At 38.0% G+C, this 21,284-nt stretch overlaps 1 protein-coding gene across 4 annotated transcripts in view; it reads left to right on the top strand.

Moving 5' to 3' along the window:
- Positions 1-21,284, top strand: part of LOC100934782 (methylcrotonoyl-CoA carboxylase beta chain, mitochondrial-like) — a 46,239-nt gene that overhangs the window by 12,882 nt on the left and 12,073 nt on the right. For all 4 annotated transcript variants that reach the window (XM_023501654.2, XM_031968901.1, XM_031968899.1 and 1 more), the window contains exons 3-7: positions 1,367-1,545; positions 5,299-5,379; positions 5,897-6,075; positions 6,964-7,156; positions 17,026-17,117. In XM_023501654.2, the coding sequence (XP_023357422.1) occupies positions 1,367-1,545; positions 5,299-5,379; positions 5,897-6,075; positions 6,964-7,156; positions 17,026-17,117 (724 nt within the window). The remainder of the gene's footprint in view (positions 1-1,366; positions 1,546-5,298; positions 5,380-5,896; positions 6,076-6,963; positions 7,157-17,025; positions 17,118-21,284) is intronic.

Genomic DNA, 21,284 nt, shown 5'->3' with positions numbered 1-21,284 from the left:
TTCAGGAAGAACATCAGGGAGGTCAGTGTCATTGGATTGTGGAGTATGTGGAAGGCAGTAAGATGTAAGAAGAATGGAAATGCAGAAAAGGCCAGGCTATTTAGAGCTCTAGAACCAGAAGATTTTATATTGGATCTTGGAATAAATAGGAAATAATTAGAATTTATGGAATGGAGGAGCAGTGGTAAGCTTTTTGGAAGATCCATTTGGCAACTGAGTGGAGGAGTTGGGAGTTGGGTGGGGGGAGAATGCAGTGGGGAGAAATGAGTCAGAGAGAGCCATTATGAGGCTATCCCAATACTCCAAGAGGGATGTAATGAGTGTTTTGTACCAGGATGGTAACTGTGTCAGAAGAGAGAAGGTTTTTCCTTTCTTTGAATCCCTAATGCAGAAGTTTAAATTATAAGCAGTTATTATTACAGACAAGACATTTTATGAAGGTAGAAAATGAAGTTGGGGTATGGGTAAAAGATTTGGGGGAAATGATGAATTCAGTTTTGAACATGTTGAGTTTAAGATTTACTAGAGATTCAAAACTAGTGGTCAGCAGAGGTTGGAGTAGAATAAGTAAACATGAGAATCATCAACATAGTCAATTAGCATTTATTAAGTGCTTGATGTATGCTAAGCACTTTGTCGAGATGGTAGGTATAAAAGGCAAGAACTCAGTATGATTGATTTAATCTTACAACAAATAATGGTTCCCTAGTGATATAATGATTGGTTTATAATCAGCATAGTGTAATGATGTAATTGTAATAGAGTATATAAACTGGGGACAAACTGAACCAGAGACAGAAAAGATTTGACCAGGCTCCTAGTGGCTCTCCTGTCTCTTGCATTTCCCCAACTGAAACCAACACCCATTCTGGAGGGCCTCCAAAATAGGTCTTGGTTTCAGTGCAGGAGGCAGGAGAGCCTCCACAAGGGTGTCTATCTTGAGTTTGGAATACAGAAATGATGAATTTATGAGAAATGATCAGATTACTAAAAGAAATAATATATGGAAAGGGAACAAAGGCCCAGGATAAGAGACTGGGGGACAGGACTGACCTGGATGAAGATATGACAAAGGAGACAGAGGAGTGGCTTGCAGGAAGAAAAGCAGGAGAGAGCAGAATTACTAAAATTTAGAGAAAAGAAAGTTTCTGGAAAAGGAAGGTTGTCTGTGTCAAGGTCAAGAAGGATCTAGGACAAACACAAATAGGAAACATTTGCTTCCCTCAAAGTGTTTTACATTCTCTGGGAGGAACATACCCTATAGTATGGGAACCACATTATCTCTTGTGAATAATTAAACAATTTAAATCCAATGATGTTTGAGGGGGAAATTGAATTAAATAGCCAAATGTACATTATCCCATAGGAATTGGGAAAATAAGTGGAGTTTGGTGCATGTTAATTGCCAATGATGCAACAGTGAAGGGAGGAACTCTGTATCCTATCACAGTGAAGAAACATCTTCGAGCTCAAAACATCGCAATTTTGAACCGTTTGCCAACAGTGTATTTGATGGACAGTGGAGGAGCATTTCTGCCCCTACAGGTATTTTCCCAGAAAATTAAACCAATAAGCACTTATTAAATACCGACTATATGCCCCCTAAGTGTTGAGGATATAAAGGCCAAAATGAAACGGCCTCTGTTTCCAAAGAGCATGTTGGGGGACACAACATGTACATGTATAAGTGTATCTGAGTTAGATGCAAAATAAATAGTCCGGAACTGGGAAATCTCTAGGAGGATCAGCAAAGGCCTCATGGAGAGGATATTTCAGCTGGACAGTGAAAAGGGAGTAAGGAAGCCCATGAGTGGAGATAATTGGGGAGTACTTTCCAAGCAGAGGGTACATACATCATTAGGTATAATTGGGCAAATTTCATGATCTTTATACTTTTCTTTCTTTCTACATGAGGTATCAAGGACATCGATGGAAAAAAGTTTCTGTCTGTATTAAAAATCTGTCCAAAATGTAGTTATTATGAATCAAAGTCTCGAGAACAAGCTCTCTTATGACCACAAGAAAAGAAAAGCTTAATAGAAATCAGATCTTACTGAGGACCTCCCAGTGACTAGGGATGTGTTGAATATTTGTAGTGATCTGTTTGCTGTGGCAGTTTACCAAAAAAAATAACCAAGAAGAGAAAAAGAACCCTGAGAACCACAGTCAATAAATAAAAATGTCCAGGTGAATTTTGCAATGACTTCAAAAAGACTATATTTGTATTTCTACCAATGTTTAATAATAGCCATACATGCCCAAAGCTTGGGTTAGTTTCCCTTTTAGAGATGATGGTTTATCTCACTATTCTCCAGCTTCTTGATGAGAATAAAGTATCCTCATATAGAATGGAATAGATGCTGCCACAAAAGGCAAAGGTAGCTAGATAGCTAAAAAGATGATACATGGTAGATGATGGATGGACAAAGAGTCAGAAAAAAATGATCGATTAGAGATGAATTTTTAAAGCAAATAAAAACTTCTGTCAACTATACTGTCCATGGCTTTGTGTGAAAATTCAACTACTAACCATATGTGACAATTGCTTTTCTCTTCCTCTGCTGAATCAGACATTTACTTCCTTTTGTAAATCATTTCTTTAATATTTTTGTCCCCACAAATCTTTGAACAAGGCTTAATTTCTAGCAGAGATTACCTTATTTTTCTTGATAGAGCTTGCTCACCTGCCTTTGATCCATTAGGAAATACCTGCCAACTGAACCATAGCTAGGGTGAGGTGAATAGAGCTTTTTACCAAAGTGTCTAGAGCATTTGTTTCCTTTCAGTAGTATCAAGGAAACCACTGATTCTAACATCATTTAAACAAAAATCACTGACTAAGGGGCAGTGAGGTGGTGTAGTGGATAGAGTACCAGCCCTGAAGTCAGAAGGATCTGGTCTCAGACATTTAATACATCCTAGCTGTGTGAACCTGGGCAAGTCACTTAACCCCAATTGCCTCAGGAAAAAAAATCATTGACTAAAATCGGAATCAGTTGAGAGGTAGAATTACATAATAGGGAGTCGGTTGACTGGTCTCAGAGTCAAGAAGACCTGGGTTCCTCATCTGTCTCTGAAATAAATTAACTATATGATCATGGGCTGAAAAGTCATCTAACCTCTCAGTATCACCAGATAGCTCACTAAGACTGTAAGTAATAAATGAATCACTAATCTGAATTGATAGAGTCTCTATACTGGGAATTCCCTGGAAAAGAAGCAAGTAGATAATAACTTTCTTCCCACTGGATCACAGGGCAAGTTTCTCTGTCCTCAATTGTGGCATGTCTTTGTTTTGCTTGGGGGTCTTTATCTCTTCCCCTCAAGAAATCTGTATTTTAAAAGTTAATTTAACATCCTCTTCATGCTACTGACACAATTATGCTTTGTGAAGCTTGATTAGGGTACAAAACCCTGATTACAACTCAGCCTACCCATTCCCAAATACAACTTTTTCCTAGAAGTAACTTTGAGTTTTTATACTAGAGAATAATAAAAGTATTTAGTCAGTGTCCTTTCACTTATTTAACTGGACTCTCTTGGTGGATTGTTCATTAAAATAACTCATTTTACTTCAATTGATAAATGGTCAAAAGATAACGGATAGACAATTTTCAGATAAAAAAAACATTTCTAGTCATATGAAAAGGTGCTCTAAATCACTATTGATCATAAAAATGCAATTTAAGACAACTCTGAGGTATCACTAAACACCTCTCAGGTTGGCTAAGATGACAGGAAAAGATGATGCATGTTGGAGGGGATTGAGAAAACTGGGACAATATATTGTTGGTGGAGTTGTGAAGTGATTCAACCATTCTGGGGAGCAATTTGGAACTATGTGCAAAGGGCTATAAAACTGTGCATCTCCTTTGATCCAGCAGTGTTACTACTGGGTTTATACCCCAAAGAGATCTTAAAGAAAGGAAAGGGACCCACATGTGCAAAAAATGTTTGTGGCAGCTTTTTGTGTAGTAGCAAGAAATTAGAAACTGAGTGGATGCCCATCAGCTGGGGAATGGCTGAATAAGTGATGGCATATGGGTCTGATGGAATATTATTGTACTATATGAAACAATTGGCAGGATGATTTCAAAGACTTACATGAACAGATGCTGAGTGAAGTGAATAGAATCGAGAGAATATTGTACAGCAACAAGAAGATTATATGATAATCAACTCTCGTGGACATGGCTCTTCTTAACAATGAGATGATCCAGGCCAGTTCCATTGATTTTTGTGATGAAGAGAATCTGCACTAAGAGAGAACTGTGGGGACTGAGTGTGGATCTCAACATAGCATTTTCACTCTTTTTGTTATTGTTTGCTTGCATGTTATTTTATTTCTTTTTATTTCTTTTTTTAATTTGATTTTTTTCTTGTGCAGCAAGATAATTGTAAAAATATATAGGCATATATTGGATTTAACATATATTTTTACCATGTTTAACATATATTGTATTACTTGCTATCCAGGGGAGGGTGGGGGGCGGAAAATTGGACACAAGATTTTGAAAGGGTTAATGTTGAAAAAAATATCCACGTAGGAGCAGCTAGGTGGCATAGTAGATAAAGCACCAGCCCTGAAGTTAAGAGGATCTGAGTTCAAATCTGTCCTCAGACACTTAACACTTTCTAGCTGTGCGATCCTGGGCAAGTCACTTAACCCCAATTGCCTTAGGGGGAAAAATAGCCTTGTGTATGTTTTGAAAATTAAAAATCTTTAATAAAAAAGTAAATCCCACTTTAGAAACCTTTTTTGTTACAAACAGGTTGTTTTTAAAAGAAAACCCAATCCAAAATTTAACCATCTACTCTATTCTAAAAGGAGTTAGAAATTAGATTTATAATTCAATTAATATTGAGGACTCTTGTGTATGGAAACTCACTTAACCAATTTTGCAAAGTGTAGTTTAAGAGAATAGCCTGAGGCACAGGGAGGTTAGGGTTTTTTTGGACCAGTTATATAACGAGGATGTTTTACAGACTGTGCAGCAGTCTTCCTGGTCCAAAGTCTGTCCACTATCTACTTTGCCATACTTCCTTTCATGCTTAAAATTGAACCAGACCTTGTCCCCAGAGGAGCTTACATTCAGATTTGTGAACAATATTTCCACTGTCTTTGTGCCTATCTGCTTATTTAGACTGGTGATCACCGAGATTTATTTACCTATTTCAATGAATAGTAATTTTTAAAAATTCAGTTGTAATTCCCTGGTAAATAGAAGGGATCATATTGGAAATTGATCATATTTCTGTCTAATGAGAATCTTTCTTTGTGTCTTTTTGCTTTTCTAGGCAGAGATTTTCCCAGATCATTGCCATGGTGGAAGAATTTTCTATAATGTAGCTCTCATGTCCTCTATGAAGATTCCTCAGGTAACTTGCCAGTGCAGGGAAGATGTAGCAGGTCTCCTCCCTTGCCACAACTCCCTGTTTTTCTCTCTTTTATGCAATGTCTCTTCTCTTAGAATTTCAGCCCTTTGAGAGCAGACAATATTTTGTTTTTATCTCCAGCACTTAATACACTGCTTGTCACATAGTAATCATTTAATAAATGTTTCATCTCTCCTTCTCCTCTGTCTCTGTGTGTCTCTGTCTCTCTATCTATCCCTCTATCTGGAAAGTGTTTCAGAGTTTTCTATATTGAGATGTACACATTTTCAAGCTGGCTCTTCAAAAATACTGGACAAATTGTTGATATTGGGTTCTACAGATTCTTCCTATGTCTAGAAATGTTTAGAAGCATTTAGGATCCGTCGATCAAAGAACTTGGTTCTTGGATCAGAAAACTGTATGTTAAAGGCTGTTAAGATGAGTCCTTGGGAGTGAGGGTTAATAGAGGTGTTAACAGCTGAGAGCCCATGTCTATATTTAAGTCTCCTGCTCTCCCTAGGTGGCAGTGGTGTGCGGTTCTTGCATTGCCGGAGCTGCCTATGTTCCTAGTATTGCAGATGAAACTATCATCATAGACAAGATTGGCTCCATGTTTCTTGCTGGGCCTCCCCTGGTAAAAGCTGCTACAGGAGAAGATATTTCTGTTGAAGAGCTAGGAGGAGCCACTCTGCATTCTCGGTAGGGAAAAGATTGTTCTCTCACCTTGACATGTAAAGCCCTCCCCAGAAAGTGGCTCCCCCCCCTAATTTTCCCAATATTATTTGATAGTATTTCCCTTTCTTTTCCCCATTTGTGAGAATAAGAGATGCAGTGGATAGTCAGAAAGACCTAAATTTAAATTCTGCCTTTGATGTTTACAACCCATGTGACCTCAGGAAAATCAATCGACCTGTCTAAGCCTCAGTTTCTTCATCTGCAGAAGGAAGGGCTTGAACTGGACAGCCTCTGATGTCCCTACTAGCTTCTGTGGTCTTTCCCAAGGTCTCTTCTAACCCCTTTGGCTGTCAATAATCTCTAACTCTTAAGATATTTTGTGAGTACTTGGCTTTTACTGATCCAAATATATGCTTCATTCTCCCAGGAGAGTATAAACTCTGAGGGCAGGAAATGTTTCATCATTTTCTTTGTACCCACAAAGGTCTAGGGAACTGGCCTGCCCATAGTAGACTTGCCAGCCTGCTGTATGGTTAAGCCAGGATTTGAAGATTTAGAAGAAAGATCCTGGATGTTGAGTGCAAAGATCATTATGGGATGATTCATGGGAGGTCAGGTCCTGTCATCTCTATGATCTTGGGAAAGCTATTTTATTTTTTTGGATCCCTGTTTCTTTGTATGTAGAACAAGAGAGTGGATGACCTTGAAGGTCTCTTTCAGCCCTAGATTGTGGCCCTCATGGACCACAAATGAGTCATGACCTGAGTTATTTGACTGAGAACTTATACTATTGAGATCACAGAACCCTGAAAATATTGAAATATAATTTATGGCTTGGGTTTTCACTAATTACATTTTTTAATGTGTTGAAATATGATTTTTCTATTAGTCCCTAACCTCTTTTCCTCTTAGAGTCAGTGGTGGTATTGATTATATCACATCTACAGAGGAAGAAGCCTATGAACAGGTTCGGAGTATTGTGATGACCTTCAATTGTGGAAAGCAGATCACAGAGTCTGTGGAGTACGATGATCCCTTATACAGCCCAGAGGAGCTGAATGCTTTGGCCCCACAGAACCATGAATGTAGCCTAGATGTGAAACTGGTAAGCAGAAGAAGTGTTGGAATACAAGGGATCCACCTGACAGTGGCTGCTGGAGATCCAACCCAGAATGGATCTTCTCTTATAAGAGGATGGCACAAAGAGACTGAGAGGCAGTTGCTGTTCTCTGACCTCTCTCACTGAGAGGCCCCATTGTGTTGTCTGACCTTTCTCCTCTTCTCTCTGCCTCCAATTTGTCTCATTCCTAGTCTGTAACAGATGTGTCAGCAAAGGCTGCCTGCAACTCCTTTAGATGTTATGATCCACAGCTGTGGAGGATCTCGGAGAATTGACCTGTCCTTTAACAAGGAAGGGCTCCACTTTAACTGTGATTGGGATCGATCCCTTTAATTAGGAAGGATTCCATTTTCAAAGGGAATTTAGGCAAGTATCTTATGTTATAATGAGAAAGCCTCATGAATGTGTCAGATATTCAGGTTAATGGTAATGAAAAAGATAGTGGAAAGAGTGCTGAACTTCTGTCAGAATTCCATCTGTTTTTTACTAGCTCTGGGGAGCTAGGTGGTGCAATGAATAGAGTGTCAGGCCTGAGGTCAGGAAGACCAGAGTTCAAATTGCCATCAGATTTTTATTGTGAGATCCTGGGTAAGTCACTTAAAAAACAACTTTGCCTCAGTAATTGTAAAATGTAGATAATAATAGCACCTACCTCTCAGTATTATGAGAATCAAACAAGAAAACATTTGTAAAGCACAATGCCTGGTATATTTTAGGCATTTATTAAACATTTTCCCTTTGCTTTTTCTTGAAAATGTTATTCTCCTCAGTTTCTTAACTTTTAAAATGAGAGGGATGGACTAAATGATTCCTAAATTCCCTTCAAGATCTATACCTATGAAACATGAAAAAGAAAACAAAACTTTGGTGATAATAATAAACTAAATCAATCAGCTAGCATTTATTAAAACAAAACACTACTGTGTGAGTGACAGTCTTAGACCCCATAGAGTTGTCTTTTTGTGTAAGTAAATTTTACATTTCAGCAAGACACTTGACATTTTAGCATTTTTGTTTTGTGATCTCATGGATATGGGAATGGGAACAAGCTCCTTGAGGGTAGGGACTGCCTTCCTTTTCTCTTTGTAGCCTCAGCATTTAGCATAGTGCTTTACCCATAGTAAATACTTAATAAACACTTCATTGGAAGTGTTCATGAATGCTTCATTCACTCATGGTCAGAAACTGTATTTCCTCATTTTCCTCCTTGGTGTTCAGTGTGCTTCATCTTTAGTCTGCTGAAATTCATGGTTGCCCATTGTATTGATCAGCATTCTTAAGTCTTCCTAAATCATCAGTCTTTACAAAGTTGACATTATTTGTCACTACCTAGAGGGTTATTGTGATGTTCTTCTTCTTTAAAATATAATGTTTCTCTCTGGGATCAGATTTCTCAGGGAGGTTTTCTGGAGGCAGCCCTAGTTTCAGTTAAAAGTAATAACCACCCAAATGCAGCCAGGTGCTAAAAGTTCAGATCTTTTATTGTGTCCTTCAATATAGCCCGGTTAGTTTTCTTAGAGGCCTCTCTCTCTCCTTGGTTCTAAGAGCTCTTGCAGCTTTGTCCTTTGCTTCTGCCTCTGCTTTCTTCTGTCTCCAGCCTGCACCAAGGTGAAAGATGGAATGAATCTGTTTTACTTCCAAGAGAGGGTTTGTGGGCTTCTGTATCTCCCAAAGTGTTCCTGTCTCTCAATCTCCCAGAGTGCTCCTCTCCAACTCTTGGCAATGTTCTGAACTAACTAACTTGAAACTCTAAGAGCTTCTATATATATGATCTCCCAAAGGTTGACTCTTCCCGAGGGAGGGATTAAGGGAGGTGTGAATTTGGATATCTCATACTAAATCCTGAAATCTCCCAAGTGTGTGAACTCCAATGAGTACTTAAATACATTAGTGAGTTAGAGGATTTGCTAAGTACCATGCTAAATTAGCACTTTGTAAGGATAAATATTTTTGTATATATGAGTTATTTTTCCTCCTTCTGTGATTTCTTTGGGATATAGGACTTTTTATGACATAAATGGGTCAAAGGATAGCCACAGTTGAGTGATTTTTTTTAGTGAAATAGTTCCAAATTTCTTTCTATAATGATTGGACCAAGTTCTCAGCTTTACCATCAGGGTTTTAGTGTGCCTGCTTTCTCCCACAGTCTTCCCAAAAGTTGTCATTTTCCATGTTTATAACTTCTGTTAATCTGAAACATGTGAAGTTGAACTTCAAAGTTGCTTTAATGTGTATCTCTCATTAGTTATTTGCATATATATACAACTATGTATATGTATGATAGATGATAATTTGTATTTGTTTTTGAACCTTAGGCTATTTATCAATTGTGGAACAGCTCTTGTATTTATAAATGTAAATCAGTTTTTTATATATTATGGAAATGAGACCTTTATTGAGAAATTTGCTGCAAAGAGGATTTTCCCCTCTATAACTTCCACTTTTTATTTTAATAATAACAAGAACAATAGCAGTCATATAGCATTGTAAAATTAGTGGTCTGCTTTACAAACATTATTTCATTAAATTTTCACACCAACCCTGTGAGGTAGATGCAATTATTACCTCAATTTACAGAAATGGAAGTTGAGATCGATATAGTTAAATGATTTTTCCACCAGGATCAATATCTGTGTCTGAATGTAAACTCAGTTCTTCCTAACTCCAGACTTAGGACTTTATTAATTTATCAACGGAGTAATGGCTCTTATTCTTCTAAATTTGAGCTAGTTCCTTATATATTTTAGAAAAGGAGATCCTTGGGGAAAGATTCTAGGAGGATGACAGAATAGTTCAGAAAACTTTAAGCTCTCCAGATTTTTTCCACAAAGACAATAAATTTGGGCTTCAGGATGAGCATAAACTGGTAAAAAAACAAAGAAAACTTGGGGCTGAACAGGGATTTTTCTGGGACCAGACCACCCCAAGACTGGGATTAACTAGTTTGAAGAGCAAATGCAAAAGGCTAGCTTCACAGAACAACCAGCAGAAAGCCCTGGGGCTGTCTGGATTGAGCTGGAGCCTCAGCTCCAACTACAAGAAAGTTCACTTCCCCCAAAGCATAAGGAATTAGAGGTCCAAGTGTGGGCAGACTGAGGGAGCCTCAGCTGATTAGAAACTCCAGGCCCAGCTGTGCTCCAGAGATAAAGCCCTGAACAAGAAGGAACCAGCACATCAGTAGTCTAAAAGCAGGAGGTAGGGAGGACTCTGCTGACTGCAGGCACTTGTAGGAGGGGAGAGGTTACAGGTCAGAGAGGAGAGTTTAAGTGAAGCTAGAGACACCCCCCCCACCCGAAGATTAGAGGTGTTTTCACTACTAGCTCTTAATTTTTTTTTAATGAATAAACAAAGAAGAATGAACCCACATATAGAAACTTACTATGGGAATAAGGAAGACTGGAGTTCATCTTCAGAGGACAGTAAAGTTAAAAAAAAAAGTCTCTTCTACCCCCAAAGAATAATGTTAAATGGCTATCTACCCAGAAAAAATTATAGAAGAATTAAAAAAAAACTTTTAAAATCAAGTGAGAGAGATTGAGGAAAAACAATCCAAAAGAACTCCCAAGAAAATTATGGAAAAAAAATAACCAACTAGAAAAGGAGATAGTCTTAAAGAAGAAAATAATTCTTTGAAAATTTTGACCAAAAAAAGTCACAATAATGAACACAATAGTGCACTGACACAATAATGCAAGAAATAATTAAAGAAAATTGTTCTGGAGGGCTACAACACAAGGGGAAAGTAAACATAGGAAACAAAATCCATATATCACCTTCACAAAGAGATCCTTTGTGGAAAACACATAGGAATATTATTGCCAAATATTGAAACCCCTAAATCAAAGAGAAAATTTTACAAAAACAAACATACCAAAAAAAAAACCCTCTCACAATTCAAATATGCTGGAGCTACAAATAGAATTGTGCAGGATTTATAAGCAGTCATCATAAAAAAACTGCAGGTCCAGAAATAATATACATTAACCATTTGCAGACCAAAAGAAGTTGGTCTGCAGCCAAAAATATATCCAGAAAAATTCTCCATAATGTTGAACAACAAAAAAATGGACATTCAACAAATTTGCAGGTTTTCAGAATTTTGTCTTAACCAACCCCAAACTTAATAGAAAACTTAACATATAAGAGCCAATATCAAAGATTAGTTTCAAGGAACTCATCATGGACAAGTTGTGCATATTGTACATGGAAATATATACCATATGTTTAAGATTGACATCAGTAATTGGGCAAGTCAAAAGAAAGATTGGGGCAGAGTTGAGTGTGATCTGATTCTAAAAAAAATCAATACTATCTAGGAAAAGGTAAAAACAGTAATTATGTTATACAAATGGGATGCAGAGGAAGAAATAGGTAACAGATGAGGGAAGAGCTCATAGTTCTAAAAACCTATTTACGTCTGGAATCAATTAAATGGGAAACACAATACATATACATGGTATTGTGATCCATATAGATATATACTGTGTGTGTGTGTATGTGTGTGTATAGATATAGATCTCTCTCTCTCTATAGATATAGATCTATATATCTATAGATCTATATCTATATTTCTCTCTATATATAGAGAGAGACAGAGACACCATATATATCTACATGGTATGTATACATACATATATACTATGTATGTATACATAGCATGTGTTGCATATAGATATATGCCATGAAGAATATAGCACCCTCCAAAATCTATAAAGAAATAAAGGGAGAGAGAATAGGATGAGAGAATAGGGTATAGAAGGATGTGTAGATTTATGGGAGTAGGATAAGTTGTGTAGATTACTGGGAATGGGATAAAAAGGAAAGGGAAAGGTGAGAAAAGAAGATAAGGGGAGGGATCCATGGGCAGAGGGAGGTTAAGTAATAGCAAGTCAAGTTAAGGAGCAGAAATATAAGAGTTGATAGGATAAGAGATATACACAAACACTACAACTAGCATAGGAGTAGAATTTATTAGGAAGAGAAAAATAGGGCTAGTAATTATTGATTTTAGAATAAGTCAAACAAAGATTCAGTCTCTCTCTCTCTCTCTCTCTCTCTCTCTCTCTCTCTATATATATATATATATATATGTATGTATATGTATGTATATGTGTGTGTGCCTGAGTATATATGGATATGTATACATGTAGGTCTATGTGTATATGTAGGTATATGTACATGTGTGTAGGCCTGTGGGTATATGTGTGTGTGTGTGTATCCACATTTATCTATCTATGCTTAATTGTAACCTACTTGGGGAGGTGAGGAGGATAAAAGGTGGAAAAAAGAATCAAGTAAAAAATGTCCAAAAGAGAACAAAAGAATAACTTACAAGAAAGCACAGAAAAGATGGACAATTTCTTCTATTTATAACATATGCTTTCTTGAAATAGAAATATATCATTATATATTTTGAATCCTCCCTGATGCTCTTGCTGGGCACATGACAATATTTTATTTTGCTTTTTAAAATTCATTTTCTCTCTTTTTTCTATTTTGTTTTTTTCCCACATTTTATATTTAGTTTAATAAGAAAAGAAAAAAAAAAGAAGAAAATGAGACCCTTAACAAAGATACTGCAGAAATTTCTCCCCAGTTACCCATTTTCCTTCTCATTTTAGCTATATTCATGTAAAAACTTAATTTTTCTAAATTAAAATTTCCCTTTTTATCTTCTGTGATTCTCTTCCATGCATTGCTTAGTTTCAGACTCCCCCTTATGCATAGATCTGACAAATAACTTGTTCCTTGATTCTCTCGTTGGCTTAGGAGGTGCCTTTTAGTCATGCATCCATTTGGAGAGATTATCTTGATATATGGGTTATAAGGGATGTTTCAGAAGGAGCTAGCCCTTCTGGTGGGAAGACTCTCAGAGCCATTTTCAGGGCTGCTCATCCATCTTTAGTATCCACCTGGCACTCAAACCTCACCTATGTCTCTAAAAAGGATATACCAAAAAGATATATGCAGAGGTAGGTTAACCCCACAGACAGACTAAACCACCAAGTCACATGAAGACTTCCCAGAAGGTAGTGGAATGGACAGAAGAGGATGATCTGTTCCAATTGTCATGAAGGTGGCTGAAGCAGCATCGTGGGATGCTTAGAGCTTGGTCAGACACAAAGATCCCAAAGCCATCTCAGGCCAACACGAGCTATCTTGATTTTTGTCTTATCACTGAACTCTGATGACTGGAAGAGAGAGTGACACTGACAATTTTGAGCAACTCTGCCTCATTTAAATTCAATTTACACACAAATCAAGATATTACCTGTGTCACTTGTTGTGATATGGGAGCTACCTCCCAGTGACTGCTGGAGGTCTAACTCACATGTGTAGAATGGATCTCTTCATGTGAGTGAATGATGATACAAGGAGACTGAGAGACAGTTGTGTTGTCTGACCTCTCTCCTCTTCCCTCTTGCCTCCAATTTATTTCCCAATCTACAAGCAACACCTGCATCAGCAAAGGCTGCCCCAAAATTCCCTCAAGTGTCATGATCCACAGCTGCAGAGGCTCTCAGAGAAATGACCTGCCCTTCACCCAGGCATGGTCCTTAATAGTCACTGATACTTTTTTAGAGAAACAACATCTTGTGGAATTCTGTCTATACTTAATTTCTGCCAGTTCCCACCTCCACCCTCCCTCTGCCCAGTTTTTTTTTTTTTTAGCAGTTTTGTGAATTAGGGAACCCTTCCTTGCTTCACTAGGGAAAGTTTGGGTTTTTGAACATTGAACTACATTCCTCTCTGTCAAACACTTCATCTGTTCTTCTGATAAACCCCTCTATTTTTAAAAAAACATTTTTTGATGATTATTGATTTATAATCTAGTTTGAGATCAGGGTACTGCTAGATATTCTTCCTTACCACTTTTTTCATTATTTCTCTTCATACGTTGTCTTTTCCCCATTAGTATATAAGCACTTGGAGTGCAAAAATTATTTTGCTCTATTATTTTTGTATTAGTGAGGTTTAGCACAGTGCCTGGCACATTTTCATTTATTCATTCATTCATTTATTCCTGCAAATTCTTAGTCAGATTCATGATATAGAGGAATAAGTATTCTTTAACGTACATTTTCTCATTCCTTCTTCCTGATGCATGTTTTCCCATGTATTTCCTCATCCTCACCTTTTCAGAAGGTGTTTTGAAATCACAAAGTATCAGGAAGTATGTTAATTTTATTTGGAGGGTTTTCATGAATTTTCACTCCTCCCTCCTTAGCAACCACTGTTAGTGAATAAATTGCAATTATTTTCAAGGTGGTCTTTTTGTAAATACTCATAAGTACGATATGTGATGACCAAATTGTCCATAAAATGTTTCCTGTCAAATTTGGATGTATGATAAAATCCACTCTGTTAACTCACTTCTTGGTTTCCCCAAGGAATACCAGTGCTCCATCTTTCCATTGAAGAATGGCTTTCTTCTAGTTTTGTTCATAACTACAAAGTTAAAATGGATATGACTCATCTTCTCCAGCTATGTGTTGTTGGATTCTCACTTTCAGAGAACCAAGATTTGATTTGAGGTCCATTGTGATATTTTTTGGGTGACATAGCTTCAGGCTAGACCAATTCAAAGCTTCACCATTTAGTATCTTTTGCCTCCATTTCTTAACCCTCTGTCACCATCACTGCAGAGGGAGAAAGGAACTGGATGCAGGATTGAGTGACATTTTTTTATTTCTGTTTTTCCAATAATTTAATAGGAAATTTACATTTACAGAATCAACAAAATTGACAAAATGGCAAATATATTGACTACATATACACATACACACATAATATTAAGGAAATTTTTTTAGATGTGTCAATCTTGTGGTAGATGGTGACACCCACTGGCAAAGGATGGTGTAGCACCCCAGTCCTTTGAGCCCATTTTAAATACTACTTTGAAGAACATTCCTTCCTTAACACCAACAGGCTAATGGCTGAAAATCATGGTTTCAGAAACACATAGTTTCTGAAGAATTAAAGTTGACTTTCATACAAAGGGCAATGGGGAAGCACATGAAAGATGTCAAGAACCATTCTATCCAAGGACTTATGCTGGAGAAACAAAAATATGCCATCAAAAAATCCATGACCAGAATAAAAGGATGGACGAGATTTCTGGACCAAGATTCAAGATGACCTTATTTCAAATCCAGCCTCAACAACAGGCAATTTATTTAACCTCTGCCTGCTTCTTTTTCTTATTTATAAAATGGGGTTGATAATAGCATCTCCCTCCCAAGGAGTTTTGTGAGGATAAAATAAAATGATGTGTACAACTTTGCAAAGCTTAAAGCTTTAGGTAAATACTAGGAATGATGATGATGATGATGATGATCATGTAAGAATAAGGGATAACTGACATATACTGGAAAGATCTTAGACTCTGTTAGAAGAGTTGAATTCAAATTCTATCTCTGATGATTATGGTTTGTATGAACTTTGATAAGTCATAATCTTCCTGGGACCTCAGTTTCCTCATGGGCAATATAAGAGAACCAACAAAATGATCTTTGAGGTCTCTATGAGCTCTAGATCTAAGGACTTATCCTTAGGTAAGATGTGCTCCATTGTAATCCTAGCCAATATCAGAAGATCCAGAGGAAAGCCTTCATCATGTTTGGTGGGTAGCCACTGGTAGATTAACAGAACTTTATTTAAGAGATGGCGTGAATGGTTATGATCTGTATTACTGGAAAGAAGACTCACATCAGATAGACTAAGTTCTATAGAGATTTCCAAACATGCTGTGGTTTATAGATGTCTTGTATAACAGAAGATGTCTCACTATGGCATGGAAGAGCCTTTTGTTTCAAAGGCTACATCAGTGATGTGTATCACTTGTTAGGTTCTCCTGAGCTGAAAAGGCTTCATGTGATGAGAGATTAGATCTGCTGTCTGGGAACCAAGCTACCTCAGAGGGCAATAAGCTGTAATGAAAAGAGGACTGGATTTTGGAGCCACAGGAAAGCAATTCAAATCTGGACTCTGTCATTTGCTATGTGTGATCTTAGACAAATAAGTTCATCTCTTGTTTTAGTTTCTTCATCTAGAAACTTAAAGTATTGGCCACTAGAAGTATTTCTAACTCTCAATCCATGATCCTAACAGCTCAACCATATATTGGCTGCTCCATAATGAATTCTTTGGTCTTGGTGACCATGAAGGGTTGGGTTGGATAGAGATTCAATCTCTGATTTTATTGGGTTCTTCCAGGTGAGGAAACTCTCTTTACCAATGAAGATAACCATGTTCTCTGTAACTCCCACTCTTGTGCAGTTGAACAGATGTGATAAACTCACTCTCTATGGGAGTACCGCTAGAGCCAGGTTGAACTATAATTGGGAAATGTTTAAGAAAATAAAAATCCAGGCAAACACAGACAATATCATGTTGTGGTTTGTGAAATCAATATCCCGCTCTTGGAATCGGTTTCTATCTGATCAGATTTGATGTTATTCTTCTAGAAATCTGCCAGATTTTGTTACTTATCCAGGTACACATATTAAGGATGGGACAGAGATAGGACTTCCAAGGATTTCAGTTCTTGGTTCCAAGTCTCTATTCACAACATGCCTCTGCCTCAGTCAATGCCCTTGAATATAAATGACTTAGTCATAAAAAAAGCAAATTTGATAGAAGACATTCTTCACACCAGGAGTCTCTAGCACTGCCAAAATTGCATGTCTTTTTTTTACAAACATATTTGTATATGATTTTACAGTGGAAGTCATTGAAAAATACATTTTGCTACTAGTCAGCTTTGCTGAAATTTGCTGTTCTGCAAACCAAAGGGTGCTGCCTGGCTGTGTTAGCAATCATTTATAAGTTGTTTATATGCTTGCCTTTTTCAGATTATGAGTCGTTTGATTGATGGGAGTCGATTCCAGGAATTCAAAGCTGAATATGGAACCACTCTTGTAACAGGATTTGCTCATGTAAAAGGGTAAGTATTTCCTAGCACTGGGGTCATTTTTTTAGGACTTTCAGAGATATTCAGTCTTTTGCCCGTGGTCAAAAAGCTAATAAATGTAATTGGCTGCATTTGAACCCATGTTTCCCTGACTTCAAGTCTGTCATTTCTGAAGGGCTTGTACTAGGTGACTTGTAACCTCGCTTTCAGCTATAAACTTGTGAGTCTGTGATGTTGGATCAATTACAGCAAGAGTATATTAAGGATTTGGGGAATGGGGGAGAAAGACAAAAGACAGTCCTGTTTCCAAGAAAAGTTGACACAGAATCACAGGATTTAGAAGTGACCATTCATTCTACCCTATACTTGAAAAATGGAAATCTCTATTTTATCAGAAGACAGGTGATCATTTGGCCTCTATTTTGAAGATCTCTAAGGAAGGAAACTTTCTGGAGATGACCCATTCCACTTGGGGAAGGCTTTAATTGTTAGGAAGTTTTTTTTCCCCTGGTATTGTCCCAATGTGCCTCTTTGCAACTTTAATCCATGCCCTTGATTCTTAGCACTGGATACAAACCAGATAACCCAACTCTCTCTCTCTCCAAATACTTAAATATAGCAAGGCTATGATTCACTTCTCTAAACCTTCTCATGCCTAGTTTCTTCAGCTAATCTCCCTGTAGCATGGACTGAAGGTTCTTTACCATCCTGGATACCCTTTTCTGGATACTCTCCAGCTGGTGCTCAGAAATGCACACAATATACTAATTATGATCTGACTACAACAGAGTACAAGGGATAATTCACTTATTCCTTGAAGCTATGTGGATTTTGACTCGTCTCTTGGTTTATAGCAGCTCTCCCTCTCTCTGGAGCATGAGCAAGTCCTGCGTTTAATCAGAAAAGTTTCACTAAAGTTTACCCAGTGGCTTTCAAGGATTTTTGGTACTTGGTCTGACCAAGCCTTTGATTGATGGATGATAAGCTCTTACCTAGCTAAGGTAACAAGGTATGGCATATTATCTTGGAGAGGTGGGGAGTGATTTGATTATAACAATACCAACAAGAAAAATAACAACATATAGAGTTTACTGGGTGTCAGATAATATATTAGAGTGCTTGAAAATGATTATCTGATTCTCATAACAACTCTGTGAAATGTTATTTCTGTCATGTCTCTTTATGATTCCTTTTAGGGTTTTCTTGATAAAGATACTGGTCTGGCTCGCCATTTTATTCTCTAGTTTATTTTACTATGAAGAAACTGAGACAAATAGGGTTAAATCACACTCAGGGTCACAGAGCAAGTGTCTGAGGCCAGATTTGAACTCATAAGGATGAATCTTCTTGATTTCAAGCCTCTCTGCCCTATACCTAGCTGCCTGGTCATTCTTCTATTTGCCATGTTCTGTTCTAGGTATGATGGAATACAAGAGCCAATCAAAGCAATCTCTATCATCAAGGAGTTTATGTTCTATGTTGCACTAGTGTCTTGTGCTTTGCAAAGATGTCAGCTACATAGGCTTATAGGTCAAAGAGTGGAAAATCCATGTAGGTCAATGCCCTCATACAACAATTGGGGAAACTAAGACCCAGAGAGAGATGTTGAAGGAATTGCCCAAGAAGAGTCCAATAAAATCATACTTTATTTCAAATTTTCTTGACATTTGAGGAAGATTATACTTTGGGACCCAAATTGCAAGAGACTTGACTTACATCCTACAGAGTATAACAAGTTCTGTCAAAAGGGAGGATTGAACTGGGTGATGTTGAAGGTTCTTTCCAGTTCTAGACTAATCATCCTAAATCAATCAAAATCAGCAGGTCATGTTCTCTATACCCTTGGATTGGACATTCTTTCAGAATCAGCAGCTTTCAGCTTCCTTATGGTTCTTTCTCTTGCTTATTCAAGGAGATGAGCTCCAATAGACAATATGTCTATCTTGTATTTACATTACTGCCTGCCAGTTGTATCTATTAGATCATGAACTTCTTGAGGACATTTTTGCCCAGATGATAAATGGTCCCACCTCTGACTCACATTGGCCTTGGATAGATCATTTCCTCTCTAAGGTTTTAGGAAATTTTTATTGTTGTTTAGTTATTTCAGTTTGTCTGATTCTCCATGAGGCCATTTGGGATTTTCTTAACAAACATGGGAATGGTATGCCATTTCCTTCTCCAACACATTTTATAGATGAGAAAATTGAGGCAGACAAGGTCAAGTGACTTGCCCAGGATCACATGGCTAGTTAAGCTGTATTTGAACTCAGGTCTTCTTGACTCTAGTTCTAAAGCTCTATCCATTGCATCATCTGACTCAGGCAGGTCTAGAAAACCATGAATTATAGAACAAATTGACATCTGCATTGGCAGGAAGATTTTTCTCATGTGATAGAGGGGAAAGAATGCCATCTCTGGAGTTGGCCAACATGCCAAATATTGCTTCTGATATTTATGACTTGTGGAAATGTAAGTGTTACTTAAACTCTCCTGTGTCATTTTCCTCATGTAAAACAAAGGGCTTGGAGTACTTGATCTTTGGGGTCCCTTCTAGATCTATGACCCACAACCAATGAAACCACAGGTCTGATCCAAGAAACCCCCAAAGCATGAGCCAATTCCTGAAGGCTTATTCCAGGCTAATCAGTTCTAAGTTGTAAGTCTTTGAGTTCATAGGGTGTTTTGATCTTGAAAGAGAATTAAGTGTGAAAGCAGGAGGAATGCATCTTTGGACAGGTTTAGACATTCACTCTTCTTCCCTTGACCTTGGTACACAATATCTCCCTTGTATCTTTTCTCTCCCCTTCCCCACCTCCCTTTACTAATCTAAAACAAAGGCACATAACCTGTAGTCAGTTTGATTTTAGGGATATCTCAGTGAGTGTATGCTTTATGTCTGATACTGAATTCAGTTGTGTATTTTACTCAGCCTTTATAAGCTGAAAAATAACTTGTTTTCCTCAAAGTAATTTAAAACAAATTCTTTTGGAGCTCTCAGAATGATCCATTTTCCTCATTTAAAAAAGAGATCATTAGAGTACCAGGAAAGATGTTTTAAGAAAACAGGCACTGGGGATAAGCCTGGTGCCTTCGGTTTTCTGCTGAGGTAGCTCTCTGACAACAACCCCCCCCCTCCCCACTGTGACAGAGGAGAATGGAGGGGAGAGTATGGGGGACTGTTCCTGTAAAAGGTTGTTGGCTGCTCCCTCATCATGCCGGGAGCCCTGGGGATCCTTTCCAGGCTCCAGCTGGGAGCGTCCCATCAAGCAGGTCTGTGTCAGGGAGACAATATGAGTTGAGTGGGTGGGAGAAGCAAAGTTGGCAGTTTAGGGATTTTTATCCACCAGCAACGGTTTCCAAAGCAACCAGCTCATTTCAGGGACAGGGATGAGTGTGTCCCTGCTTGGGCATGGGTGTCTCCATCTCCCTCCTTCTCCCTCCATTCCTTGGGTTCATCTGAAGACAGAAGAAAGGAAAGGGCCTCACGCTGAGTGCACAGCTGCTCAATGAGCAGGTGTCGGGCTAGGTGAGCCTCTCACGCTGACTCGGGGCCAATCACTGATTCTCCTTTTCTGCCTCAGCTTTCTTGCTCCCCCTTAACAAAACAGAACAAACAAACATCTCTTCCCCAAAACTAAACCAAATAAAAAGCTCAGTGATAAAAGGGGATGGTGGGCAGGTGTCAGGCTCCTTGAGAGAAGAGACTGGTTTTGTTTTGTTTTATTTTGCTCATATTTATAATGTGCTTAGTGAAGTACCAGGTACATAGTAAACACTTCATAGATAATTCCTCCCTTCCTGCTTCTTTCCCCCTTCTTTTCTCATTCTCTCCATTTCTCCTTCCTTCCTTCCCTTCCTTCCTCCCTTCTTCCTTTCCTCCTTCCCTTCCTCCCTCTCTTTCTCCCTTCCTCCTTCCTTCCTATTGTAACAGTGTAGTAAAGGTGTGATTGTTCACACATTTATATAGTGTTTCACCAAAAGCTCAGTGGAATTATATGAGTGGCTCAGTGCCTCATATCAGGTAAATGTGAAAGCTGAAATTTTCTCCTCCAAGAGCAATGATCCATGATACCATGCTGCACCCCAGATAGTAGGACTGTGCTACCAACAGGAGAAGGGAAGACTTGGGAAGGATGCTGCCTTCATGTGTCCAAGACTAGGAAGGAGCTAGAGTGTCTCTCTTCTTCCTCATCATAC

The sequence above is a fragment of the Sarcophilus harrisii genome, chromosome 4 (assembly GCF_902635505.1).
Source record: "Sarcophilus harrisii chromosome 4, mSarHar1.11, whole genome shotgun sequence".
Classification (NCBI taxonomy): domain Eukaryota; kingdom Metazoa; phylum Chordata; class Mammalia; order Dasyuromorphia; family Dasyuridae; genus Sarcophilus; species Sarcophilus harrisii.
Note: the sequence above shows the minus strand (reverse complement) of the source record. Positions and strands in the feature narration are given on the sequence as shown.